The sequence below is a fragment of the Daldinia loculata genome (assembly GCF_022478755.1).
Source record: "Daldinia loculata strain CBS 113971 unplaced genomic scaffold F4817scaffold_43, whole genome shotgun sequence".
In the NCBI taxonomy this organism is placed as follows: domain Eukaryota; kingdom Fungi; phylum Ascomycota; class Sordariomycetes; order Xylariales; family Hypoxylaceae; genus Daldinia; species Daldinia loculata.
The window spans coordinates 293193-320782 of record NW_026054897.1 but is presented as its reverse complement, the minus strand read 5'-3'; the positions used below and the strand labels follow the sequence as shown (position 1 = coordinate 320782).

Genomic DNA, 27590 nt, shown 5'->3' with positions numbered 1-27590 from the left:
TATCCAATCCAGTTCTGCTAAATATGCCGCCAAACACCAACACACCTCGGTAGACCCCAGCTTACGTCACCGGCCCTCTGAGCCTCCTTGGTCTGAATAGGGGCATATATTATTTCTAAGAGGGCTTCTCACATTTGACTTCTTGCTCTCACGTCATCGTCGCCATGGATCGTATGTTTCCGGACAATGTGTCCTTATATGATGACCCGCGATCCTCTTCCACACAGTCTTTGCTTCCTTCTCCGTTCGAAAACGAGGATTCAGGACGCCGGAAACTACTCGTCATCTATATCCATGGTTTTATGGGCAACGATGCCTCTTTTCAATCCTTTCCCGCTCATGTGCACAAGTACCTTAAACTCGCCTTATCCGAGACCCATACTGTTCATTCCAAGATCTACCCAAGATATAAAACTTATAAGGCTCTTGATGTAGCCCGCGATAACTTCAGCAGATGGTTGGCCCCGCATGAATCTCCCACCACCGACGTGATTCTTGTCGGTCATTCTATGGGAGGATTATTGGCCGCCGATATTGCTCTGATGGTAAGTTACCTAGTTTATCTACTTAAGGTATATTATCTTGTTAGCTTACAACTTGTACTAGCCATCTAGAAACCAAGACCAAATGGGGTACTTTCTTCATCGCATCATAGGGACAGTTAATCTAGATGCGCCCTTCCTCGGGTTGCATGCGAGTGTCGTTACAGCTGGTATTGCCAGTCTATTTCGGCCTAAATCGGACACACCAAACTTGCCCGAGGCGCCAATACCAGAGGATGAATCGGTCCTGTCCTTATCTAATATCACCTCAGCAAACACTTCGATATACTCGGATCCATCCAGCGCTTCTCAGTCCCCGAGGCCACAAGGGATCCCGTATGGTATGACGTTCGATCCAAATTATAATCCATCGTTTGTCAACGATGTCCCTCTTCGGGATAGGGGCTGGTGGAGAAACGTTGTCCACTTCGTCGAGAAGCATAATTCGGAAGGTCTGATAGACGCCGTCAGCCATCACCTCGTGTCACATCTGGAGTTCGGAAGCTGTCTCATGGATCTAAATAACCTGAAGACTCGGTATGAGAATATTCGTAGATTGGAAGATGTAGACGATCTAAAAGATCATGGATTCCCTCACGTACCCCCACAAGTTCGCTTCATCCAATACTATACAGTGTGCCACGGATATCCTAAGAAGCCCAAGGACCCAGGCCCTAATAATAGCTCGGAAATCTCGGAGACCATATCGAATGCACGGTCAACTCCCTCGACACCGCAAATCTCAATTCAGAGTCACGATCATCCCCCAAGCCCGCAAGATCTGGATACTACCAACAGCAATGCTTTACTGCGGGATTCTTTCGATGGCAATTCCGAAAGCCCAGAATTGCAGTTACTTGATCCTGAACCAATGTCCGAAGAGCCTCAACCGATACCCGGAGCTGACGCATTTGAGGAGCCTCTAAAAGATACTAAGGGCAAGGTCTCAGAAAACGGTATATCGGTCAATCATGGTGATAGCGGTGATACGGAAGCACTTTCTCAGCAACCCCATAAGAATTCCTTGTCTCAACAGTCCTTAGATAACGACACAATCTCAACAACTGATCTTACCGATGCTGTAACATCCTTAAGTATTGGTCTTCCTACAATACCAGAACTTCCTATGAGACCCGAACCGCCGGATTTTGGCCAGTATACAGATAAAGATGTGCGGAAACAAGCCGAGAAGGAAGCCAAGCGGGTGCAGAAAGACTACGATAGGCTCGTAAAGGACCGTGAAAAGGCTATCAGGGAACGGCAGAAAATCTACGACAAAAGGAAGAAGAAGTTAGCGCAAGAGACGGAGAAAAAAGTGAAGGAAGAACAGAAACGGCGCAAGAAAGAAGCAGCCGCCATTGCTGCGTCGAGCTCCTCAAATTCGGACGACGGACCTCTTAGAAACACTTCTTCCACAGTCGCGCAATCAGAAGATCCCGATATGGCGTCGCCTCTAGCTAGTCCCTCGGCACAGTCCCGGGGTACGGCCAAGTCTCCAAAACCACCGAAAGAGCGTAAATTTTGCAACATTCCAAAGGTAGACGGCGAGGTCGACCCGAAGTGGGTCAAGATCTTCATAAAAGACATGGACCAAGTCGCCGCGCACACGAGTCTATTCTTCAGAGGCGACCACTACGAGAAACTTGTTGGCGACGTCGGCCAGACCGTCGTAAACTGGGTCCAGGATGACATGACGAAGAGGGCTATTTTGGAGATGCAATAGGAGAGCAGAAACCTAGAACGTTGGTTTCGTCGCGGCTCCAGATCAATAGCATATGGAAGGGCACTTTATGTTATGTTGTATAATTAATATTGTAATGATACCCAAGAGGAAGCAGGTAATAAGTAAAGCATCATTATGGTTATAAACGGGTTGGATTATGAAAGCATTCAATTAGATTATTTATTACCTAGTCGAAATTCATATACGACTTGCTATACCTGTCTAGATGCGATGGCGCTGGAGTGCGCGGAAATGCCGAGGTCCCCCCAATCATTATTATTTCCGTATTGCTATTTCCCAACTTGCCATCTTCCTCGTTAGAATGTAACTCGTGCATACGATACGCCCTATTCCCGTCGCGAGTAATCCGCCGTGTCCCCCGCCAGCTCAGCTCGGAATCGACCGTAGAGCCCAGCAGGCGCGGGAACGCACGGGCGAGCATCGGACGCAGCGTGGGCAGACACGCACAGATAATACCCAAGTCGAGCTCGACGCCGGACCAGATTCCCAGCGGAAGACCGCTAACAGACGGGTCCTCTGTGCGGCGCACATGCTGCAGAGTGACGAGCCGCATGATAGAGGCGATGCAGACGACCACGCCGACGGTGAAAACGGCAGTGAGCGCGGCGCGCTGCTTCGGCGGGATGTGTAGCTTGCGGAACAGGGGCATGGGGATGGCGAGGACGGCTAGGTCGATGGCCGTATTTAGGATCGAAGTGGCGAACATGAAGAGCGGGAGGTCCATGCAGTGTCGTCGGGGGTCACGCGAGTCCGGGCCGGGCGGCGGCGCCCAGGACAGGGAGACGGGCACGCAGGCGAATACGCCGCCGAGGAAGAGCGCTAGGCCGAGTATGGAGATTACGCATAGTAAGGCGTAGCAGAGCAGTTTGAACCGCTTGCCCGACCAGATGCGAAGGTAGGATGTCACGATGGACGTTTTGACTAGGGAGGATGAGAGGCCCCAGAGGGGTGGCGAGATCCAGAGTGTCTGAGAATGGCTGTTAGTTAGATGATACATACATACATATCTCCCCCGACTTTAATTCTAGGAATATAAGTATGTAGTAATAAACTAGTTTAGAAGACTTGCCTTCAACGCTACATCTCGCTCTTCGGGAGTCATGCTTGGTAAAGGGTTACCGAAGCCTACTACTATCCCTACGACGTAGTCTTGTCAACTAATAGTTCATCAAGGCCACCAGTATCGAACCTAGGTACTTACCAGCCATATTCGCCAAGTACGTTCCAAACGAGCATAACTATATAAAAAAAAAATATTCAGCACGGCCGCCGCTAAGTAGGGCAGTTGGGGGTAATCGAGAACTTACTACCGCACCAAGGCATAGCCAATCGTCAACTCCCGGATTCCTTAACAAAGTCACACGAACGTGGAGTCGTAAGCCAACAGCCAGAAACGCAAGGGCTAAGAAAGGCGTGACGACGCCGATTAGGGGTACAGCTTTCTCAGAGAGAGGCATCTGTTCCGTGTGTCGAAAAAAAAAAACATTAACAGGTAATTAGCATAAGAATATGAAGTCTCGACCAGGAGAAGTTTGACCGTCCACAGCAGGTAGGTAATTATATGCCAACAACTGAGAATCTAATTATATCAAATCTCCTGAAAGCCACAGATATGTAACATAACATATGTTACAAGCAGGGTGAGACGGCCCTGTCCATTTTAGCAGATACAGCAGGCTCATACGGCATTGTAGCTTGTGTTCAGGGATATAGGATGAGCCAAGAGACGTCTGCGATTCAACAAAGTTGTAATGGGGGGGGATCTCGAGTCTTGTATGACTTGCAGGTTTATACGTGTTTTGCTTAGGGCTTACTGTGATTTCGAAACATAACGACGATTCGGGTCCGAGATCCACGCGGTGCCTTTGGTTCGCTGCAGAGGGTGAGATTCCTTACCACCAAAAAAAAGTTCATTAGGAATCGTTTCAATTCCGAATCGAAGACATTTCGGCCCCTTATTCCGAAACAAGAACTGCTGGTCTGAACTCAAGTGATTGAGTGCCTAGTAGATGTCACAGAACCATAGTTGCTAGGAACGGGCCGATGCCCGTCACCCCATATACCTTAGGTACCTTTTAAGGGTAGGCGAGATAGAATTCTACGTATAATCCTTCAGTCGCACAACCCCGGAAGTGCCTGCAAGACATCAGACCAACATGATGACACTAGGAGCTATACCTAAAGTTAGCACTTGGCCTCATCCATAGCGCTTTTCTCGGAGACTATTGATGTGCATATGATTCGGCGACCAGATTAGATATCAGAACATCGATGACCTTTCCTCTCCTGCATGATCCCCCGCGGCTACGAAGTCCGAGCACGATCAGTTTCCTCTCAACCGATATTCATAAGTCGCTGGTTCCTTATTCTAGTTGAGGATGAACAGCAAAGAGGAACTAGAGTACGTTATTTAGAGACAGGGTGAAGAGGCACAAAGTTAAAGCAGACCCCTTTCTAGTCTCGATCTCTTTGGTTTTGAAATAGCGAGAAGCTATCAACCGCAACTTAGGGCCACTCACAAAAACCTACATATAAGGCGAGAGAAACTTACTCTATCGAGGGCATACTAAGAGTTTTAATATGGTAATAAGACCAATGTGGTAACGAGAACAACCGTAAACTTTTCTGCTAACTTTTCCGCTAAGTACGGGGCAGTTACTTGAATAAACAATATACGCGATAGATATAACAGATATACCTACCTATCAGCGCTCAACTCCCAGAAGAATTCGGCTGAGTGCCTCCTATGTAAGGCCAAGCACGGTCACGACCGGGAGGAATTTCAGGTTCGGATTTGGCGGAGGAAAGCCCAACAGAAGTAATGAGCTTCAAGTGCCGAGCATAAGAATCGTTAAGAAAGCGTCTCAATATCGATTATAATGCTAAGATTGAAAACAGTACAGGGTACAATAGCAAGGCTCTTAGCCCATGAGGTAGCTATTGACACTCTGTAAGGTTGCTCTGCTTGGATTTGCTTCAGGGAAGGCTGTCATGATACGGCTGAGCCTGATCCTGATATCGCTCTTGGTATGACCAGAAGGTTGTACGTCGGGTTTGAGGTTGCCTTCGTTATCAAAATTTTGGCATAACAATGCAAGGGCTATCCCGACTGATAGGTCCTTACCAGTATCGCAAGCAATCAATATACGTCTTGGCTCCGAACGGTTCGCGCCTGGATCCTCTGAGGGAGGATTGGACTCTGGTTTTTGTTCCAAGAACTGACGCACGAAGTCGTTGATGTTGGGGAGGGCTAGACGAAGATTGCGACTAGCAATTTTGTGCTTACCTATACCAACTTCCATAAGCGATGGGCTCTTGACCCAGGTGCTTGGGTCTGTAGTCTTTGAGTAGATAGCAATTGTGCAGGTTGACGAAGAAGCTGGTGGGCCAGCAAGTGGTAAGCAGCCGACAAATAGAGACGGCGCAATTTCCCTAGGACCTGGCGCATTTATATCGACAGCTTGGTCTGAGACCAAGGAGCGCACCAGGTCAGGTAGATCTGCCTCCGGGGTAGACAATAGGATATCCGCATGGCGCCAAAAAACTGGCGGGGTTAATCCCAGGGCCCAGTTCTCGGTATCGTCACCAGCGCCCTGGATGTAGCCTCCTTCGCTCATCTCCCCGCCAAGAACTCTACGGGAACTAGTGCAACAAATGACGGGATGGAAGTCATCAAACACATGGTCCGTCGGGAGAAGCTGCGATTCCTGCGTAACCCACATGGGTCTCAGCGGCTTCTTTAGTTCCTGGCGTAAGGCATCCACGTTGATACTGAGTTCCTTAAGTGAAGCCACGTGCTCGGGGATCCTGGCTTCCATCTGGGCATGTTCAGACTGCGATACTGTATTTGGAGGAGTGTAGAGCTCATGAAATATTGGTGTTTCCGGAAACAAAACATGATTCAAAACACAGCACCAAATCGGCACTGTCTTACTGAGAGCATCGGGCATTCGTTTGCCTCTCCTCGTCGAGTCCACGATGACGCAGCCATCGTTTGCACCGATGATGCCCAATAAGTTGAGGTTAAGCCGTCGCGTACTAAATCTCCACTGACCCGTATGGCCATCCGTGCTTTTAAAATACGCAGACCCGGCTTTATTATCGGGAGTAATATACCAGCTACCGCAGCGCTCGTTAGCAATCAGCGGGCGGGCGAATGCAGCTGCTACCTCTGATACGAAATCTGCATCCTCCCGTATAGAGCGAAGACGGTTAGTGATAGAGAGGTTGGACCTTTTAAGATCGCTAAGTATGCGCGAGAAATTGTGATTTGCCTGCGGCGAGAAAACAAGCTCTGATGTAGCTGTAGCCATAAATATTGCTAGCAAGAGATAAATCACTTAGCTAAAGTGGCTATATGAAATACTTCGCAAAGGGGCATAAAAGAGTGATGCGCAATGAAGATGAATCAAGCAGAAGAGCCAACCAAGAAGTTCGTCTGTAGCATTAAAACAAGGGTTCAAAAGAGCGGGTCTAGTGCAGTGCAGATCTACAGAAGCTTACCTAAGGTAACGACTGCCACAAGATGTAACTGTCACATGTAAAAATTATTACCTATCGATAAGACAAAGGAGCCCAACCTAAAGTTACAGAGTTAACATTACACTAACCTACCTCTTGGAATAATTCTACGTACAAAAGGGTTGGCAGAGAAGTCAATTCCGCTGAATAATCTATCTATTCGCCTTCCCACCATAAGGTACATAGACACTCGATCGAATTAAGGGGTAGGTAAGGTACCCAACGCAGTCCTATAATCCCTATCGTGAAGTACACAGGGAAATTTGTGACATTAACATTCCCGCCTCGTCCGGCCCTTCGTCTAGGTACTTCGCTGCACATCTATTCAGCTCCCTCCCCTGATGCCGCCTCGCGTCATATCGGGACTTGTGCATTACTTCTAGCAGATGACGTCCGCCTTCACAAGGACCACGTAGTCGGCATCCTTCTTTAGTAGACATGGCGAGATCATCATGTCCACAATCGTCTTAGTTCCAAGGTGGCTTCTCACGTCCATAGTTGCCGCCTGATACGCGAATCCGCGCGTGCGATCGCTACCGGGCTGATCCGCCATCAAAGCCAAGTATCGCGAACGCGCTAGGATAGTGCTAAGTTCTGCTGCCGATGTGACAATCTCGGTCAGCGACTTCGTCAGGGCTTCCGTATCGATTCCGGTCGCAAATAGTGTAGTAGCCTCTAATATCTTCTTTGTCACGTCGCTCACGACGGCCGGGTCGGGTTCGCAAGCTTTGTTTAATAACTGCGCCGTGTGTATTCGCCAGGCTTCGAATTCCGCGTCCGACATCTTGGTCAAGAAAAAGCGCCCCAGTTTCGTAGCCACATCGCCGTATTCCTTGCCCCACACCCGACAGTATTTACTCAGTAAACACGTGTACAAATATCTCCAGATCAGTGCTCGGAAGATATAGCAAGTTAGGTCGCCGTTAGTCATGTAGGTCTTCCAGTGCTTCGATAGATGCTCAAACTCTACTTTTGACTTGTCCGGCACCAGCTTCGGCTGAATCGTCTCGTTGAATCTATCCAACGAAAGCGTTCGAATTTTGTCCCGTAGATTCTCCCAGCGCTCCATAACTTGATCGTCGGTAATATCGCGAGCATCTGCAGCATCAAAACTACCTCGTCGAACATGTAGTTGCTGCTGCAAGGATTCACAGAGTTTGGTCTTTTCCGTCAGCTCATTTGTGATAATTTCGAACTTAGACTCAATATCCTCCATTCGCGACCGGGTGATCACGACCGTCTCGTCATCCTCTTCCCGCGCGACCGGATTATTACCCACTGGTTCATCATCGAGGAGTGAATCTAACGAGACTCTCTTCGCGCGCTGTCCATTTCCCTTGCGGCGTAACAGCTTCTCACTTCCTTCAGAAGCTTCATTTGTCTGGCGCAATCGTCGGATTTCATCTTCGAGCTGTTGTAGCTTTGCTTCAAAGTTCTGCTTCTGCTGCGTCCAAGTATTCTGCGCTGCGGCATGATCGGCGCGTAGCTGCCTGACTTGGAGTATTTTGTCCGTGAGCGCGCCTTGCGTCTCGGCGAGCTGACTTCGTAAGGCCTCCATGGCGAAGGTTGGGTAAGGTAGGTAAACCTAATGATGATTTGTGGAAGATAATAATTCCGAAAGCGGGTTGTCTGGGGTTAAATTTTTTTTTTAATTTGATCCAATACCTATTACGTTGTTTTAATGCGATGCTCTGAGCTTTATTGGCGTGGACTCTGCGTGGTCGTTGTTGTGAAATATGTAAGTTTGTACTGTACGAGCAACTTTCAGAAGCGACCGGGAATTCCTTAGCTCCCGCCTTCCCACCTCATTAAAATATTCTGCAAACTCATTAGAAGAAACACTTTTAATTCTATATCTATCTAGTAATCAAAAGCTACACGTGGTATTCCCTCCATGTCTCCTCAAGCAATTAATCTGTAGAATACCTTGAGTGTGGGTGGAGGATTGAGACTTTTCGCACGCGCCCATAATTGTCCCGAATGGTCGAGATCGTCAAGTTGCCCCCTCCCCTTACAAAAAACCCAACTCTTGCCAGCGCGATGGGATGGGCATGTCCTACCCAGCTCCGCAATATCGCAACATTCTATTCTTATTTCTGCGAGTTATTTGCTTCCTCCTTTGCTTTCTTGAAAACAGTGCTTTCGAAGAGGTCAGTCTTGCGAAATTGTTGCCCTCTGCATTTTTCTGGGTCCATAGACCACACTCCCTTCTTGTAACAGACCGCCGCTCGCCGCACAATATTCACCCGCTCGGTCTTATATACGGGGTTTCTGATATACATCAATAAGCATGGAGAGATTATGAGGTCAACGACATCATCATCAACCAGAGCATGAGCTTCTACACGCATCCATCGGTTATCAAAGACTCGTGGGACGTCGTCAGGAATCGAAAGATCCTTTCTCATGAATTCGAATTGCCTATCCATCCGGTTCATTATCAGAGCCATCTCAATTGCTTCCTTGAAGATCGCATCAATGGCTGGCTTGATCTCGGTTTCAATCTCGCATTCCTTTTGCTTGATGAAGAACGGTTGAGTCAACTCCAGTAGTTCGTCTTTAAGTCCTTGGATCTTTGCTGCATTCATCGGGCAGTTGTAAAGTATTTGAGCCGTATATGATCGCCAGCGGTCAAGATCCTCGCTGCTGCCACCAACTTCGCCCGCTAATCAATGATTAGTCTCTCAGAGGAGATATTCCAACCATAGTCCAGAAATTATACTTACAATAAAATCTTCCCAGCCCCAACCCTAGCCCATCGTCCTCCCCCATAGCTTGAAAGGGTTCTCTAAGATCTCGGTGCAAACGAAATGCCATACGAATGCCCTAAAGAATAAAGGTGCATGTGCCTTTGATTGAAGAAATTCGCGAAACGGTTTTTTTGACACTTCTTTCGACACTTCTTCGAATTTCTTCTCAATATTCTCTGGTAGTGTTTTCGCTTCAAATGGGGAGACAAGATGTTCGTGGCCAAAATGTATAATGGCGTGATCTAAGCCTATAAAATGGTATTCCACGGTCGTGTCCCAACTCATAAATTTGATCGCTGCTTTCCCTAGCTGTTCTTCTAGGATTAATATTTCCACTTGTGCGTTTTCGAGTTTGCGCTTTATCAATTGTAGCTCGTTGTTGGTGGATTTAAGTTGGTCCTCTGTCGACTCAAGCTCGTTCTTTGCTGCTTTTAGTTGACACTGGAGCATTTCTTTGGTTAGCCTCGGCTTCTTTGCTGGTTGAAGATCTCCAGTTGAGTCGACATCTTGGTCAAACTTCCGCTTTATGCCCTCTGGGACTTCTGATTCGAAATCGAGACTTCTGTTCGTAAGCTTCGGCTTTTTGAGTAAATCAAGGTCCAGGGCTAATTCATCTGTTTGATGGCGCTTCCGTTTTTGAACATCTATTGTTCTGTCTTCTGGCTGAGAGCTTTTAACAGCGCGCATTGGTTTCTTCGCCATATTGACATCTTCGTTTGAGTCGTCTTTTTCACTATGCTTAATTTTCATACCATCATTTCCAATCATATTCCGAGGCTCCGGAAGTGATATGGTGATAAGCAAGGTAGAGGGCATTGTAGAATGCGACTCGGATGACATAGCAGTAGGCATACTAGGATGAATGGACCCAGCTACCTTGGATGACTCCATTGAAAATGATCCAGGAGATACGATTGTGGATGATATAGGCTATTAAACCTAAGGCGAATTCAAGTGGCTGATAAAAGAACGTAGTCGATACCTGGGTACCTAGTTTCCGTAGTTAGCAGAGAAGGGAAATGATGACTTTCCCTAGAAGGCTGTTTATGTCGTAAAAATGAGGTTGGAAGGTGAGACTGAAAGTTGTGTCGGTGCTTCTGATTGCTAGATCAAGTTTATGCTTTACGGGTTGAAGGCAGCAACACTTGTCACTTACTAAATAAGGTTCTCATCAACAAATTAGAACACTTAAATGTTTATTCGGCGTTGCTCTTCAGGTGGTTTGAAAAGGGAAGGCGCCATCAATACTTACGACATTCACGTGGTAGAGGATATTTACGCTACTTGAGGTAATTACCTAGGTAAATGTAGGCAGGTGCCAACTGGCCTGGGTAGCAACTTCCCATCTGAATATTTGCATGCAACATAGGCAGTAGTTACATGTAGGTAGGTACCCAGTAGCTTGTTCACGTATTTAACCCTGCTCGATTTCTCCAGTCTCATACAATTTCTATCTTCAAGGTCTCTCCTCTTTTCGAATACATACCTTAGGTACCATAGGTAAGTAAACAAGAGACAGTATCAAACCATCTCCTAATAATCTCTCTATCCTAGATACCTATGCTTCATTGAGATACAATCAATAAGTATCTAATATACCATCCCTAATTTCTTTATCTTCACCTTGGTTAAGTAGCCAGGAGATTCCAGGCTATTTTTCTTGATTTCTATTAGTCAATCAGGAAACCTTACAACGTATTGCATTCATCCACATCGCAACATTCGTCATGGAGTTATCCAGCCCGGCAGACCATTCCAACGATTGGCATACCGGAGGTTTTGTGATCGGAATTGACATGGGACCAACGTAAGCAATATCTCATCTCTAAACTTCTTTTATCTACTTATTCCTTTCTAGGTACTTTGTAGCTTCGTACAGCTTTCACAATGATGGAATTCCGAGTGCCCAGGTTGCCCCTTCAGTCATTTGTAAATGGCCTGGCCCTCTCCACTGCTGCATGGCAGATATAAAAACGCCATCAAAGATCTCGTACGATGCTAACGGGGGCATTTCTTGGGGACTGCATATTGAAGGCAAACAACACGTTATCTCATGGTTTGAGTTGCTCCTAGTGGACGATAACGACCTACAGCCAACTTTCCGGGATTTGGATTACATCCAAGAATCAAGACGTATCATCGGTGTCCTGGGCAAGAACCCTATCGAAATGGTTGGAGACTTCCTAGGAAAGGTCTTCGAACATATTGTCATGTGTATTGGCCAGGAAAAGGGCGAGGACTTTGTGAATGGCAAGCCTTTTCATGTCGTTATTACGGTACCGGCATTTTTAGGGGGAATCCAACTCGACAGAATGAAAGAGGCAATAGGGTTATCCGAAATCCTAAGTGCTCGCCCCAACCGGGTCCTAAAAACTACCTATAAGTTTGTTACGGAGCCAGAGGCGGCTACTGTAACTATAGCCCCCGAGTTGAACAGATGTGATATACTCATCCCCGGAGATTCATTCATCGTTGTAAACCTCGGGGGAGGAACTACTGTATGTGTATTGCAATTATTTCATGTCAAACGTTGGATACTAATTTGAGATAGGATTGCATAAGTTATGTGGTAGATGACACTGAGCGTTTCGAGCTCCGAGAGGTTGTCGAAGGCGATGGCGCCATTGGTGGAGCTGTACTCCTTTACCAATCATTTCGTATGGCAATCAAGAAAAAGATTATGGACGAAGAGTGTAGATCTTAGGATGATTTGCACTCCCTAGAGAAGGAAAAAATATTTAAAACCTGGGATCTTTTTCTCAGGGCAGGATTCACCACTGACTCGGTTGTGGCACTCTCTATCGACTTGGGCTTACGAAAAGGTCGACACGTCATATTGAACTTCACACGGTATGCGAACCATTATCACTAGGTACCTAAGTGATCTTTGCTTACCCATTGGAATGTAGCAATGAGATCTGCAGCATCTTCAAAATCGTGATGCCTACCATCGAAGCCCTGATTGAACATCAAGTCAATGTCATTCGGGAGAAGACTTTACGATCTCCAAAGGTATCATTACTTATTCCTTTGCCATTATTCTGTCTCGGAATTGCTGTCAATTTCACACTGGTGCACGGCTAACTGGAAGTGTAGCTTATCATATTATCTGGAGCGTTTGGAAATTGTCCATACATCTATGAATCGCTGGAACGTGGTTGTTGCCACGGGATTGATATTATCCGGGAATTGGGGGATGTTGCACTGACTGCTATATCAAAGGGTGCTGTAATCTGCGGAACGAAACATCAGGGCTTGGTACGCTCCCGTATTTCCAGATACAGTTATGGATACTTCTTAGACAAGCCGTTCCATGAGGGGACCCATCATTTCGAGGACAGGTTCCATGATATCACGAACAATTGTACCATGGCCAAAGACCAGATAGAATGGGTCTTAAAACGGGTGAGTTACAACAATGTACCCATCCTCACGATATGTCCTGCATCTGCTGACTATTTGAAAGGGAGATATTATTGAAACGCAAGGCAAAATGGTGTTGCAATATTACCGACGCTTTAATATTCAGATCCGAGGAGTCCAAACTATCTACGAGACAATCTACCAATCAAGAAATGCCCAACCTTCGGCTAGAATGGTAGACCTCTTGAAGGAGGAAGATTTCGAGATAGCGAAACAAGTTATGATACAAACGCCATGCGCAGTTGAGCATCTACCTAGGGTCAAGGAGGGAGGGGTAGACTGGTTCCTCTTCGTTTATGGCCTTGAGGTCGAAGTGGTTGGTGCATCGGTTTTGTTCTCTGCTAGGTAACTTGTGTTTTCTTGAGCTCTCGATAGTAATGCGATTTGATTTTTGCGATACGCCTTAGACTAAGGTGCTGTGGTTGGAGAGCACGTGACTGACAAGACCAATGATCCTAGGAGGTACCTAAGGTACATATTTCCGTACTACGAAGTACAGGTACCTACTTACATATGTACATTTGAATATTACATAATACAATCACGTTATACTGATACATGCAGTGAACGGAATAATGCTCGTATCGAGTACTTGTGGGGTAAATTTAGTACTTTCACTTAGCTAATACTTGACTTTTAAGTTCCTCGCCACCAGCCCACCTTACCTACTACGTGTATCCTTATCGTCCAACCGACATTTTAATCTACCAGGTACCCAGATCTCAAGGTCCCAGGATACGCACATCAAAACTCTTCCTTCTTCCCGTTTACCGATTCGGTAACTACGAGCTGTCGACCTTTATGGTTCTCTACTCTCGGATATTAGATCGCCTCCGTCTCTCATTACCGGCATGAGCGGACGGCTGATAGCAGCGGTCGGGCGTCTCCCGGCGACACGCCCGGCCATGGTTCGAGCCATACGCCAATATCATCACCTACCTTCATGTGGTATCCTCCGAGCTGATGCTGCCGTACGTGCAACGCGGCGGCGGATGTGGCCTCCGGTAAATTCGTTCCATCACGCCGTCATCGTTCGCAATGCGTCCTTTGCGCGATTCTTACCTCGACTGGTGGTCAAGTTTGTAAGGATTCCTGCTATGGCAGGTGGAGTGATGATAGGTGGTCTGGCCTGGATTCAGTACCAAGCCACACGTATGTCGACCTAAATCCTACCCTGTACACTCGTCTAAGAGACTCAGCTAACATGAAACCTAGAGGCTGGGAACTATGCCTGGGACATAATTTATACGACGAAAGACACAGTTACGAACACAGCGATGGGCTTTCTGGATGGCGCGAGAGATATTGCTGACCAGACGAAGCGAGGGTGGCAAAATACGAAAGATAAAGTTGAGCTGCCGGAGTGGATGCAGAAGATTCTCAGATCACAGGAAGAGATAGGCACTGGGAAGCAAGGTGGTGGATCGGGTGGCGAGGAGCCTCCGAAGCAGAGCAGGGCGGGCGCCGCAGTTGCGGCAGCTGCAAGCGCTGCCGCGTACGGCTACGAGCAGTCATCTGACGATGACCGTAGTGCAGATGCAATGGCCAAGGATGACCAAATGATGGTGCTCACAAAGAAGATGATCGAAATCCGAAACATTCTGTCAAGAGTTGGACAATCTAGTACGCTCACTCTACCCTCCATTGTTGTCATCGGATCGCAGTCGTCCGGGAAGAGCTCCGTGTTAGAAGCTATCGTGGGGCACGAATTCTTACCAAAAGGAATAAATATGGTCACACGGAGGCCAATCGAGCTTACCCTAATCAACACCCCCGACTCGACTGCTGAATACGGTGAATTTCCGGATCTGGGCCTTGGAAAGATCTCCGACTTCTCCTCTATCCAGCGAACTCTGACGGAATTAAACCAGGCTGTTCCAGACAGCCAATGCGTGTCGGACGACCCAATTCGGCTTTCCATTTCGTCGCCAAATATTCCGGATCTATCACTTATCGACCTTCCTGGCTATATCCAAGTTGTGGGGCAAAACCAGCCCCTCGAACTTAAGCAGAGGATATCAGAGCTTTGTGACAAATATATACAACCACCTAACGTTATCTTGGCTATTTCGGCTGCCGATGTTGATTTAGCTAACTCGACGGCCCTCCGAGCTAGTAGACGGGTCGACCCCCGGGGTGAACGGACAATAGGTGTTATTACGAAGATGGATCTTATCGATCCTTCCCGGGGAGCATCCCTTCTAGGTGATAAGCAGTACCCGCTTCGCCTCGGCTACATTGGAGTCATCTCTCGTGTGCCGTCAACGTCCGGCTTATTCAAGAAGGGCAACACAAATTTAACATCTACTATCACTCGAAACGAAAATAATTTTTTCTCTGCTCACCCAACGGAATTTGGTCCTGGCTCGGATCTCCAGGTTGGGACTTCAACGCTACGCAAGAAGCTTATGCACGTCCTAGAACAGACCATGTCGGCTAGTCTACAGTCGACAAGTGATTCCATACGGCAAGAGCTAGAAGAAGCGACTTATGAGTTTAAGGTCCAGTACAATGACAGACCATTATCTGCCGAGTCATATTTGGCCGAGAGTCTCGATGCTTTCAAACACTCTTTTAAGCAATTTACCGAAGAATTTGGTCGTCCTGAAATGCATACCCTCCTGAAGAACGAGCTTGATCAACGAATGCTTGACTTATTAGCTGCGAGGTATTGGAACAAGCCTATCTACGATTTAAGTGCCCCCATCGCCGAGCCTAATAACCTTGCCGATCTTCCCAAAGCAGATCCCAACTCCCTTTACTGGCGAAGACAACTCGACGCTTCCACCTCTGCACTTACGAAACTTGGCGTTGGTAGACTAGCCACCAACGTGGTAGCAAGCTCGATCCAATCACACATTGACGCTCTAATCAGCCAATCTACTTTCGTAAACCATCCATATGCACGGCAGGCTATCACAGAAGCCGCTTCGAGTATTTTAAATGACCGGTTTTATAGTACTAGTGATCAGGTTGAAAATTGTATCAAGCCTTTCAAGTTCGAGATCGACATGGAAGAACGGGAGTGGACTACAGGTAGGGAACACGTTCAAGGTGTGCTGAAGAAGGAACTGTCTGCGTGTGAAGGTGCCATGAAAGATCTCGAGACAGTAGTTGGTGGGCGGAGAAAACTAAGGGAAGTTGTCAACTTTGTCGACAAGGCTAGGAAAGGCGATGTGGTCGTTGAGGGCGACAGCCGCAGCGGTGCAGGAGGCTTTAGCGCTGAGCTACTTGCGAAAGGTTTGATCTTATCAGCCTTTGCACATCGGGAATAACTCGCTAACATTTTTCCAGGTCGAGAAGCCGTTTTCTTACGTGACCGCGCCGATATTATCAAGATGCGGATGCTTGCAGTGAAGTCAAAGCAATGCGCTAATATGAAGAATAAATACCACTGCCCTGAAGTCTTTTTGGACGCAGTGGCTTCGAAACTTGCGTCAACGGCCGTACTTTTCCTTAACGTGGAGCTACTCTCTGAATTCTACTACAACTTTCCGCGAGAGCTAGACTTACGACTTGGACGTCACCTATCGGACGAGGAAGTGGAAAGGTTTGCCAAGGAAGACCCTAAGATCAAGAAGCACCTAGAAGTCATAAGGCGTAAGGAGCTTCTCGAACTGGTACTCGAGAAGATGGATAGCCTAAGGCAGCTCGAAGGTATAGAAAGAGAGCGTTCAAGGACAAATATAAAGAAGGGCGGCGAGAAAGAACGTGGGCGATGGGGGCTATTTTGAGCTATTAAAATCTCTAGTTATTACTAACGAATTATCACGATATGGAAAGGAGTTAAAAAAAAGAGTTGTCTCAGCGCCTATTGCTTGCCCAGATATCCCTTTTAAATCCCAGCTCGATGGTTGGCTTTCTGGCAACATGTGTGTGGTTTTACATAGATTTGATCACCCCTTTTCTAAGACAGCTATATTTGATACACGATTATCAGTACTGGTGTTCTGCTTTGTGTTCCAGAAGTTTGTCTCGTGAACATGACCATGCCTAAGCCACATACATAAATCATATAGAGGAATACAAATGAGAAAACATCATTGTAGCAATCTCAATATGTGATACAGCGATAAATAAACACTGTCTCCTAATATTATCGTACGAGAGCAATATATGGTCTACTCTAGGCAATTTTACATATCTCGACGAGACACTCGCTCACAGATCTACATATTCCAAGAGATTCATCTACGTATACATCCCGTTCTCTCACCATCTAGGTAGCTTATGCGAGATCGTACTCGGAAATTAATTTTTCGGCACATGCTATACCGGTGAGATAAGCAACACATTGGACGTGGCAGCTCGCGAGGACAGGGACTACGCTCATATCTGCAACGCGTAGGCCCTCGAAACCAATAAGGCGAAAATTGTTATCTACGGCCGCATCGGCAGAGCCAGGACGGCCCATCTTTACGGTGCCGGTCATGTGCCACTTTGAGAAGGGTTAGTAATTACTCCCTTTTAATAAGAGATGTATGAAGTGTAGGGCTGTCTCGGGAGTAAAAGCTTTTCTTTTTGTCATATAGTTTAGGAGGTCTTGATTTGACCCCGAGATAGGGGTATATGGAAAGGGGTACGTTATGTTACTCACGCTTGATCCTATTGTCTGGCGCCAATATTCAAGTAAGTCTGCGTCCGAGTCGCTTGCTGGCCCTGTAATCGTCGACACGTTATCTCGTGCATAACCCTCTGACCGCACGAACCGCAGCACATCACGCAGCCCCTCGATAGCGGCACGCCGATCGAACGCTGTTGCTAGGAACTTGGGGTCTATCCGCAGCGCTGCGTCCGGATCTGCCGACTGGAGAGTGACCTCGCCGCGGCTCTGCGCATTGAATAGGAAGACTAGGAGCGCTGAGTAGTTCAGGGCCGAGTCGGGGAAGTCTGGCACAAACCAGTGGAGCGGGAAGTGACTTAGCAGCTCGTAGTGAGGCACCGTAGGGTCGTTGATGAGGTCCTTTTCGCTAGCAGGTAGGTCCTGGAACTCCTGAGATGCGAGGAGCTTGTCTAGCTTGAACCACCCAATGGGCAATTGACAAGCATACTTGGCCCAAGGACCCGAACCGTCTTTCTTCCACTGCTCCAGAGCGTCGGCCATGGCTTTCTTGTCCCCGTAAAAAGAGGCCCGGTCCGTGGTCCCTTCGGCTCGTGTGTAGGCTAGGGGAATGAACATGTGATCACGCAGGCCCTGGCCGATTGCTGGGACATCTTTGACTACAGGTATCCCGTACTTTTCCAGCTGTGTTCTGGGGCCAATACCGGAGTGCATTAGGATCTTCGGGTCGTTGGCTGAACCTGCTGAGAGAATAACTTCCTTGGAAGCCAGGTCTAACATCACTATTAGTACGCTATACCTACCTCTTATGACCATTGACTCGGATCTCTCTACAAATCAGACTCACAACGCTTGCCATTCGAATCAACTCCAACGGCCCTATTTCCTTCCAGTATGAGCCGCTGGACCGGAGACTCAGTAATAATTGTTAAATTTTCCGGGGCCAGCGTGAACAAGTCCGCCGCCGTAGACCGGACCCCCTTGCTAGACGAGTTGATCCCAAGAGAGAAGCCGATCGGGTTACCCGAGTTGTGGTCCGGGTTCAAGGGGTACCCCACCTTTTCGAAGGCATCAAGTAGGGGCGCTATATCCTTCTCCGCCTCGGCCACGTAACCCGTCTTCAGAGGCCCCGAACTGCCGTGGTCTTCGGCTTTCGGCGCAGCATACCGGCTATCGATTCCCGGCGGCAGTGTCCGGTCGAAGGACTCCAGACTTTTGAACCGGCGCTGCATGTGAGCCCAGTTGAACGCATCGTCCCCCACGATGCGTGACCACTCGTCGTAGTCGCGGCTTGCTCCCACGGTGAATACGCTGAAGTTAACAGCGCTTGAGCCGCCGAGTCCTAAGCCTCGCGAGTAATCGAGCTCTCGGTTATTGCAGAACTCCTGGGGCACCGTCTTGTAGCCCCAGTTCAGGGCCTCGTTCCGGAATGTTGTCCACCGCTGCCCGTCGATACGCAGGTCTTTGTCGTCGTTCTTACCGCCGGCTTCGAGGAGCAACACCTTGGGCTTCTTTGCCGACTTCGCGAGCCAGGCTGCGACAGCACTGCCTGCTGGTCCACCTATGCGATACTGTCAACATATCGAAGGGGTTTATGCTACGGGTAGCTTAGTTCGAGCGGACTTACTACCAACGATTACAAAGTCATAGGTTGATGCCATAATATCATAATCCCTAGGTGAAGCTTGTGTATTCTATGTAGAGAAGGTCGTATTGATGAGACTCTGATAATGGAATACTAGCTTTATATAGACAAAGAGAGACGGAGTGCGGAATAAAGTGGGTTGGATTTGCGATGATCGTCCAACCACTACCCATCAACTTTCATAGCGATACTTATTTCGAAGCGGCTTAGTTAGAGCCAAGCTATTGGGGCATCGTGGCTCGTAATATTTTAGTACTGAAACATAATACGGCTTCAGCAATATGCATTTTGCCGATTCAAGATCGGGATTTGATATCATTGTACGAATATTCTTAGATCTTGCACGAAACATAGTTCTGATAGATCGATGCTGGATTCTAGATTAGGAATTATCCATTAAATCTATGGTCTAATCTGAAGCTACCGGGACACCGAGCTATATAAAGTATAAGAATCCTAGCCTGGGTTGGTTTGATTCATGCAGCAGCGGAGGCATTGAGTCGTCCAGTGCCTAACGAGAATGCCAATGTGTTCTATTATTACTTAGAGATGCTTTCGCCGCAAACAGCGTCATCAGAAATAATACTCATTAGGATAAGCACCAATTGTATAACAAAGAGCGTCACCAAATAATTTACTACCCGTCAAGGCAGACCGATAAGCTAGCATGATACGGTAGTAATAAGCATCATAGACCTTATCAGCTACGAATTAACACATGGAGGGGTATTTGAAGTATATAACCATGATACTCATCGTCTAGTCCTAGTTCCTAGAGGTCCGGTTGGCGGTGTCGTATTATTATACCTGTGGCATGTCCCCCAGAAAACATAACTCTGTCATAAAGGTCTAAAGGACGTTGACATCGGGTTTTCCGAGCATATGTCATAGACGCCGGGTTATTGTCCGGATGAAAAGTAATTACGCGTGGAGACCCCACCAAATAATCGAAGGATTAACAAAACCTGCGTAGTGAGTTCAACTAAATTATGCAGGTTGGACCTCAGTCCCACTACTTTTGCGTTGGGGAGTACGTGTTGCTCGTCAAGGTAAGATAGTATGCATGCAGAGGTAGTAATGAACCATTAGGAGAGCTGCTATGGCACTGTTATCTTCAGGGGTATCACATATGTTTCCTTATATTGGTCGTGCTCGCGCCAGCATACTTGCGACTATTATCTCACGGGTGACCAATTCGGGGATTCTATTGGGGGAATCATCGTATCTGCGGGAATAGACTTACTATAGCTAAGTAAGAATGGAAGTACAAGGAATAAAATGGAAGTAATGAAAGAACGCAATTAGTACATTATAGTGCTGTGAATCTGGATAAAAGCGGTAGAGATAGCGGCATCTCTGATGTCTGTGATGTAAAGTCTCTTAGGTAATTAGATATGAAATGGAATAGGAGAAGAAACTAGAGACGAAGCCGTCACATTCTCCTAGAATGTTATGTTGAAAGGGGTAGCCACGGAACTACATATAGCATGCACCTATTGCTTAAGGAACTTTGATATTCACTAAAGGTATACCTAGGGCCTATATCAGTCTATACATATGTTTCGAGTAGGTATGTGTATACTTTCACCGAAACTGACGCTGTCAAAAGAGTATAGGGCAGATCTCAAAAATAATGTGCCACCTTGAACTTGGTTGCAAGGAGACTATATATGTCACTTGCATGCAATCTTGTAAGATAAGGATAAACATGGAAGCCTGCTATATCGGGAATAAGATTATATTGGAGGAATATAACTAATCTTGATATTGGCAGTAGACTTCGGTCAATTAGCTTCCATATGACTAACTTATCCGTGTTCCAGCCTGCTTCTCTTTTATTGATAATATATCGCGATACAAGTACATTCTGAAGGGTTGAACACGTACCGACTCCGTTATATTGAGATTCCATGGTGTCATATGAACTATAAGAGCGAGAGGATAGTGCTTATTAACCGTTACTATAAAGTGCTACCACGTACGTACATATGTACCTATTTTCCCTATAACTTTACCTATTCAGTTACATATATCTGGTAATACCCTATGGATGTATCACTTGTCACATTATGTGCCTACCTCGGTACCTACTTATCAAGAGCAACCTATACACGCGTAGGTGTGATATATTACTTTAGAGTCCGCGTAAACCACAGGGATACAGGGATCCAAGGGTTAGTATACACGATAGACATGCTATCAAGCAGTTCCACAATAAAATAGTATCATCTGCGCGAAATAGCTTTCGATTCGCACTTTTAAAGAAACTTACTGTCATATTATATTCCTTTCATGTACGCCTAAGGATTCACTTATTAGCTATAATACAGTCAACCAACCCTTTCACACGAATGACTACCTCCCAACCTACCATCTTTGTCTTGTCTATATACAACTCTATATGAGACCATCACACTGCGTATATATGCCAGACAAATGCAAGTTAGCGAGTTCCACGAGTCAGATAATAACTTGATCTGACTTGGGCCTGGCCTAACTTAGCCTGGATAGATCCTTTTTTAGGGATATCTATCCGAGTCGAGCTCTAAAAGAATTTTATTTGGTATTTTATACGAATACTTTTAAGGCAATATTATTGGTTGTTGGTAAAAGTTTTAGGTAAAATATATTAGGTAGCTGATATGGCTAAGTGTGGCTTTATAAGGGCATACAGGCCAAATCGACGATACGGCTAGGTAAGCCTCAAATCTAATATATCTGACCTGACTCGTGGAACTCGCTGATGCAAATTAGCCCGGCAAAATGGTAGCTTGATGACTCGTGCCATAATCAGACGTAGGCTAGCACTGTAGTAGATTTGCCTTCCAAAGGGATCATCGTTAACTAAAAGATATACGTCACGTCGGGGTTGGCAGCTACGGCTAAGTGACATGGTATAAAGAGGATTCAGACTTGTTGAAGAGATGTGTATTTCAAATGATAGGTATGAACGAATAGAAATAGAAGAAAAGGGGTTCAGGGGCTTCACTTACGTAATAATAGGTTAGGTAAGTTACCTTGTAACCCATTAACACCAGTCTCCGTCTCGTACCGTCGAATTAAACATTTACTAAAAGCATTAACAACGGTAATATGTTTGTAGTCGATAATAGCCACCAAGCATTCGCAAAGTATTAATATAAGGCAGAACGTAAATGCGAGTTTATTATTGGGTATGGAATTAGCAGTCAACTTTTGCTACAATGCTACACGCACCAAACCGCTCTTCTAAAAAAACACAACAGCCAGAAACGCCTTGCTGTTCCAGGTCCCTTTTGATGTCATTCTTACCAGTTGCGGAACATGAAATCTATGTTGACACTACCCCCGTCATGATGCGAAACGTCAAGCAAACACTATTTAGAAAATCCGGCCAGATACCACTGAGAAATCTCTTTACTAAAGAGCCATCCCGAGGACGCGAGCTGCCTTCTCTGATGTGGTATAGTCAGGGCCTCTCGATACGGAACTTGGCACCGGGCTATCCGGCATCGGCAACTCTATATCGACTTGGTGATCGGCAGGGTGAGGTTGTTCTCCGATATTAAGCGAACGCCTCTTCTTCTTGATATTACCCTGCGAGGGAAGTTTGTTACCAAGATCTGGACGTGGCTCTGTGCGAGGCCGGGGTTCACTTGGAGGAGCACGTATATCGGATGGGGCGGAGGCCGACTCAGAGTATGCAAGTGGTGTCTTGTTTCGAATTGGTAACGATGGACCTTCTGGTGTTCGACTTCGTCCGATACCGGCAGGGATTAATGGAGCAAGAATGCGCTTGTGACTGTCAAGATCGATACTCGGCGTGGGTAAAGGACTGGTAACGCGGGGAGCTGCCTTCTCGTTGGTGGTAAGACCCTTCGTTTGTGCAAACGCCGAGGAACGCTTGTGATACGGATCGCGGTCTGAATATGCGTCGATGATTGGGTTTACCATTACAGTCTGGCCGTGAATGGTCAAAATGGAGTTGGTGGGAACATTGACCCAATTTTCTAGTATTCTGTTAGCAAAGTCGATACGGTAAGGGTGAGAGTAGTGAGAGTAGTGAGAGTAGTGAGAGTAGTGAGAGTAGTGAGAGTAGGACAGCCACGTACCTCGTTCGAATGTCAGAGGCTCGCTAGCTACAAGAACGATATCTGCTCCTTTATCGCGGCGTTCCATCTGGTAATCTCGATCGTTCGGAGCAGACAGATTGGTCTCCCATTGGGTACCCGAAGAATAGTACAAGCTTGCTGCCTCGTCAGTCTTGCTGCTCACGTATCTCGTGCAGATGATGCTATGTCCGTCCGTCACTGCGAAGTTTAACAGGCTTCGAGTGTCCACATTCTCGCTCTGAATGGTGCTCTCTGGTATAGCCATAGTAAGCTCGTTGATAATCTCGATTGTTTGCAAGAGGGCTCTTCGTAGAACACCTGGCCCAAAGCCATTCTTGGGTTCTGAACTCGGGTTGACGCCCAGACGCTCGAGGCGGTCGAGGAATAGTGCGAATGCCCACTCGCTATCAGTTCCGCCTTGTACGCAAAGGTACCACTTGTCGTGTAATCGTTCACCTAGCTTTCTCTTGATATGTTTCCAGCCTCCTAAACCTCCATTGTGCATCCACATCAAACTCCCATGGCAGAAGGGGTGGCAGTTATCCTCGCTTAGGGATCCTTCGGTGGTTGCTCGAACGTGTGCGAAGACGAGTCTTGATGCCGTCTTGGAAGCGATACGATGGAGATTGGTGCAGTTCCAAGCGGGAATGGTTGAAGTAAAGAGACAAGGAGCGGGACCGAGTTTCGGGTCGGTATAAAAGCCGATTCCAAAGCCATCTGCATTATTCTGGCCGCGTCGCGTGTCCTGTAGGATAAAGATCGCAATTTTAGTTTAGTTAATAGGTCATCGACTATTAGAATAACTCACCAATCTAAGCCGAGAGTCAAACGATTGCTTAAGGATAGAGTGCGTCGGGTCTAGAATCAACTTTGAGAGCAGGATCTCGTCGCTGCCTCGATAGACCTAAAGTAGAGTATTAGCTTGGAGTCCTCATAATTCACGCGACCGGCCAGGAGGGAATAGTACCAAAAAGCGACACATCTTCCTCGACTAGAAGATGGTTAACGTAAAGGTAAGAAAAGAAGGTTTCGCCGTTATCATATAATTACCCAATAGGTTTAGGTAGGAAATAAATCGTGGAACTAATCTTTTGAGTGAATTGTGAACACGTCTTCCGTGACCGCTGCTTGCTTGCCACTTTTTACTTTTTTCTTATCTTTTTTTCCGCGTCTCAGTCATCGAGGAATGTGGCGTGCCTATATTACTCAATTGCGATATTCCAGATTAAGAGTGACGGAATGATAAAGTGCAAAGTGGGCGGCAGTGGCACTGAGGCGGCGGCAAGACGGCAGCTGGAAAATTCATGGGTCTAGGCTCTTGCTACCTAATGTACCTAGGTTAATGTATTGAACATTCGGGGTCTTTCCTTCATCCCCTGTCTAGTTCATCCCCCATCGGTAGGCTAGCAGCCCAAGTGTACCTAAGGTACCTATTACGTAGGGTACAGGGCTAGCCTGGGTGAAGGCAGTTGGCAGCTGCAGCTGTCCGGGGTAATTAACACAGCTGTCCTAAACATAAATCTGGGGCTAATTACCCTCAACCAATCATATACCCTTTGATGTTCTGAAAAGGGGATTCTCATTTCTATCTATTTTCCACCGTAACGTATTGTTTGTGTTTACTTGCCCGTGTCACACAGGTAAGTATTCAGATTGTTTCAGATGCAAAAATGTAGTACTTTAGGTATCAATATTACTTCCATCATCCTTAAACTACTTTAGTGAAGCTTTAGCTCCAATGTAGGATAACGCCTGTTTAACAACATCTAGGGCATATCCTAAATGAGGTATCTTAACGGCTGATCTGTATGTTTGCTTATCTCTTAGCCTGGCACCAGTATCCGGGTCGTATCCGTTTTTTCAGTCACTACCTTCTAGTTGCTTCATATATTGCACGGGTTATTACAGGAATAAGTCATTGCTATATTTCAATACAGAAAGAATAGAAGCCACGAGGTCTCCGGGGAATCCCCTGGAAAACAAGGCAGAAGAATAACAAAGACAATGTCTTAGATACCTTAGGTAGTTAAGTCGGGGATTAACATATTTCTAGACCACCCAATCATATACGCAGTCATATCTTTATACTGATTTTCCTGCTAGTTCTGTTAGCTGCCTTTTTTCACATCAGGTTGATCTAGCGGCTTAGCAAAGTGAAATTAGCAATAAAAATATCCCTGGGGCTCTTCTAGTATATATAGCCCAACTAATTCTTGTTGGGCATGGATATCAAGACTAATCTATGATTCAGCAGCTAGCTCTAACAGTTTTAGATTATTATGAAATCAGGGTCTTATTAATTTCAATGAGCATACATCATGGCTTTTGAGCTTCAAAGAGAGAGTCCCTTGTGTTGAAAGATCTTTGCATGGCCTTCCGCTCGCCTTGTTCTGCATCACGTACGCAATTTCCAATCCAGAACCAAAGTGCATTAAAGGTGTAGATACCCCATCCTTTACTTAAACCAACTTTTGTTGTTAGTATCGTGTAACGACGTTGACAACAAGTGAACCAACATGTTGAAAACCCCTTTCTATGAAGATGAAACTTTTCTCCATTCTTTCAACCCTGGCAACCAAGAAGTTCGACAATGTACTCTCTAATCAAGCGACCATTAATTCGTCAGCCTCTTCGCATAACCCCTAATTCACTTTCATTTCAGTCGAATCGTCTTCAACGATGAATATCACCGTCTCTGTCAATTCCCAATAAGTAAAACGAATGCATTAACAACTTATATTCTCGCAACCTCTACAATCACCCCAAATAACGTTTTCTTTAAGGCGGCTCGGTAAGCTTCGAATAACCCCAATAGAATACGCTCAAGTTTGAAGACTTTAAATAGCAATTCGGCCTATACTCGATGAGGTTTGATATTACTCGCCTATCATAGGCCTAGTCCAATCTTCGACGACCATCGCCTCTCTCAAGAAGCGAATCCTCCTCACTATTCTTTACTGAACTGTCGTCACGGTAGAGTATGTAGTGCTGAGTCATGAACACTAGATCATAGAGCATGCTGACATTTCCCAGCCCAAACTTGACTGGGTTGCCTGTGACTCCAGACCAGTCGCCCTGTAGCCAAGAATCGATCATCAACTGTGCGATACTCAACATACCACCCAGAAAATCCAGCAGTATCTGCCAGATGCTCCACCCTTCTGTGCTGTGATTCTTGAAGTTGTACACCAGCTGCGGTGCATATTTAACAAGAGTGATAAGCAGTTTGACGTACGAGATCGTATAGATAACGTCTAGCCATGCCCACGAAGTCTTAGGGTTTGCATCTGAAGGCGTGGATAGCACCACGAGGATCATGATAGCAACAGCGACAAACGACCCGCTCGCAACACCCAATATGAGCCGAGATGGGCGAGTGCCAGGGGCACGATCAAACCCCCAGAGAGCAGGTAAGAAGTACTGAGTAGTTAAGATGGAACAGACAACAAATGCATGAGCAGCAAAGACAATATCGTTAACTGCGACAGTTGGTGTGTGGTCATTATTTCGTAAAGCATACTGATGTCGGATAACTGAAGATGAGTAGAATACAGCATTATAGATGAGATAGGCGAGGAAGCCTATGAAGTATTAGGAGATGATACTAGGAGGTAGTATTGAATTAGACAAGACGCGATAAACTTACCAAGGGTGTTGATAAACGGGAAATCTACGGTGGTTCCGGAGGTTGATTTCCTCCGAATATTTAGTAGTGGTTGCGAATAGAATGATAACGACCACGATAGCGTATATATCCACCCGAACAGAGCGGATATGAATTCGAGGAAGCCCATGATGTTTTATGGGTTAAAATACGCTTGGCGCGGAGAAAGATGCCCTATGGTGTTTCTGAAGGTTGGCTTATTATTCAGAACGAACTATTCGGAACTATGACGCAGTGATTGGGGCCATCCGAGATAACCTCTCAATTTCGCATGTAGACGCCCATATATACCATATATCAAGAGGTTAAATAAATCGCAGCGTGGTAAAATTTCAAGGCGGTGCTATAATACCTACGTCCCAAGTTTCTACAAGTGAATGTTTTGCGAGGTAAAATGAGATGAGTCAAGATTCGAGAAACGAAGTTATCGAAATCCATAAGCAGAATTGCGCCATTCCATGTACTTCGTACTAAAGTTCTGATTATATAATTATTCCTTTAACGGGTCACGCGATAAATCCTTATCTTCCATAGAACGACACGTGACTCCGCGGGGTCCTTAACGCGCCCCCCTATCCAAGCCCTCAACCAAATCGGAATTCAAAAGTATCTCACAGTTGAGACCCGAGCTGTCAAGAGTTTGGTACTA

The 27590-nt window shown here is 46.4% G+C and overlaps 11 protein-coding genes across 11 annotated transcripts; 4 read left to right on the top strand and 7 right to left on the bottom strand.

The window, feature by feature from the left end:
- Nucleotides 1-17: 17 nt before the first annotated feature.
- On the top strand, nucleotides 18-2359 carry F4817DRAFT_194732 (uncharacterized protein). The gene is made up of 2 exons (XM_049298498.1): nucleotides 18-545; nucleotides 607-2359. Exons 1-2 carry the CDS (start codon nucleotides 165-167, stop codon nucleotides 2263-2265), a joined length of 2040 nt encoding a protein of 679 aa, XP_049156842.1. The 5' UTR covers nucleotides 18-164; the 3' UTR covers nucleotides 2266-2359.
- Nucleotides 2359-4159, bottom strand: F4817DRAFT_194726 (uncharacterized protein). The gene is made up of 4 exons (XM_049298497.1): nucleotides 3594-4159; nucleotides 3488-3524; nucleotides 3356-3423; nucleotides 2359-3253 (listed from the first exon to the last, which is right to left on the bottom strand). Exons 1-4 carry the CDS (start codon nucleotides 3741-3743, stop codon nucleotides 2453-2455), a joined length of 1056 nt encoding a protein of 351 aa, XP_049156841.1. The 5' UTR covers nucleotides 3744-4159; the 3' UTR covers nucleotides 2359-2452.
- A 500-nt stretch (nucleotides 4160-4659) lies between these two features.
- F4817DRAFT_345001 (initiator tRNA phosphoribosyl transferase) lies at nucleotides 4660-6705 on the bottom strand. Its single transcript, XM_049304215.1, has 2 exons — nucleotides 4838-6705; nucleotides 4660-4777 (listed from the first exon to the last, which is right to left on the bottom strand). The coding sequence occupies exon 1, from the start codon at nucleotides 6597-6599 to the stop codon at nucleotides 5208-5210; it is 1392 nt and encodes a 463-aa protein (XP_049156840.1). The 5' UTR covers nucleotides 6600-6705; the 3' UTR covers nucleotides 4660-4777; nucleotides 4838-5207.
- Nucleotides 6706-7098: 393 nt separating this feature from the next.
- Nucleotides 7099-8560, bottom strand: F4817DRAFT_194708 (uncharacterized protein). Its single transcript, XM_049298496.1, has one exon. It carries the CDS (start codon nucleotides 8363-8365, stop codon nucleotides 7187-7189), a length of 1179 nt encoding a protein of 392 aa, XP_049156839.1. The 5' UTR covers nucleotides 8366-8560; the 3' UTR covers nucleotides 7099-7186.
- A 337-nt stretch (nucleotides 8561-8897) lies between these two features.
- On the bottom strand, nucleotides 8898-10409 carry F4817DRAFT_318221 (uncharacterized protein; the record flags this gene model as incomplete). The annotated part of the gene is made up of 3 exons (XM_049300897.1): nucleotides 8898-9472; nucleotides 9534-9633; nucleotides 9696-10409. 3 exons carry the CDS (start codon nucleotides 10407-10409, stop codon nucleotides 8898-8900), a joined length of 1389 nt encoding a protein of 462 aa, XP_049156838.1.
- Nucleotides 10410-11284: 875 nt separating this feature from the next.
- Nucleotides 11285-12261, top strand: F4817DRAFT_367119 (uncharacterized protein; the record flags this gene model as incomplete). Its single annotated transcript, XM_049307078.1, has 3 exons — nucleotides 11285-11364; nucleotides 11416-12055; nucleotides 12109-12261. 3 exons carry the CDS (start codon nucleotides 11285-11287, stop codon nucleotides 12259-12261), a joined length of 873 nt encoding a protein of 290 aa, XP_049156837.1.
- Nucleotides 12262-12815: 554 nt separating this feature from the next.
- On the top strand, nucleotides 12816-13361 carry F4817DRAFT_344997 (uncharacterized protein; the record flags this gene model as incomplete). Its single annotated transcript, XM_049304214.1, has 2 exons — nucleotides 12816-12962; nucleotides 13024-13361. Coding segments are annotated over exons 1-2 (338 nt in total), but the record flags the coding sequence as incomplete, so codon positions are not given.
- A 273-nt stretch (nucleotides 13362-13634) lies between these two features.
- On the top strand, nucleotides 13635-17012 carry F4817DRAFT_344995 (dynamin family protein). Its single transcript, XM_049304213.1, has 3 exons — nucleotides 13635-14132; nucleotides 14196-16220; nucleotides 16275-17012. The coding sequence occupies exons 1-3, from the start codon at nucleotides 13832-13834 to the stop codon at nucleotides 16712-16714; spliced, it is 2766 nt and encodes a 921-aa protein (XP_049156835.1). The 5' UTR covers nucleotides 13635-13831; the 3' UTR covers nucleotides 16715-17012.
- Nucleotides 17013-17208: 196 nt separating this feature from the next.
- Nucleotides 17209-19209, bottom strand: F4817DRAFT_367117 (putative GMC oxidoreductase; the record flags this gene model as incomplete). Its single annotated transcript, XM_049307077.1, has 4 exons — nucleotides 19169-19209; nucleotides 18389-19102; nucleotides 17578-18314; nucleotides 17209-17418 (listed from the first exon to the last, which is right to left on the bottom strand). The coding sequence occupies exons 1-4, from the start codon at nucleotides 19200-19202 to the stop codon at nucleotides 17209-17211; spliced, it is 1695 nt and encodes a 564-aa protein (XP_049156834.1). The 5' UTR covers nucleotides 19203-19209.
- Nucleotides 19210-22277: 3068 nt separating this feature from the next.
- On the bottom strand, nucleotides 22278-24607 carry F4817DRAFT_194661 (N-terminal nucleophile aminohydrolase). Its single transcript, XM_049298495.1, has 4 exons — nucleotides 24245-24607; nucleotides 24086-24181; nucleotides 23278-24022; nucleotides 22278-23175 (listed from the first exon to the last, which is right to left on the bottom strand). Exons 1-4 carry the CDS (start codon nucleotides 24257-24259, stop codon nucleotides 22586-22588), a joined length of 1446 nt encoding a protein of 481 aa, XP_049156833.1. The 5' UTR covers nucleotides 24260-24607; the 3' UTR covers nucleotides 22278-22585.
- A 944-nt stretch (nucleotides 24608-25551) lies between these two features.
- Nucleotides 25552-27376, bottom strand: F4817DRAFT_344992 (PQ loop repeat-domain-containing protein). The gene is made up of 2 exons (XM_049304212.1): nucleotides 26924-27376; nucleotides 25552-26858 (listed from the first exon to the last, which is right to left on the bottom strand). Exons 1-2 carry the CDS (start codon nucleotides 27069-27071, stop codon nucleotides 26173-26175), a joined length of 834 nt encoding a protein of 277 aa, XP_049156832.1. The 5' UTR covers nucleotides 27072-27376; the 3' UTR covers nucleotides 25552-26172.
- Between the last annotated feature and the right edge of the window lie 214 nt (nucleotides 27377-27590).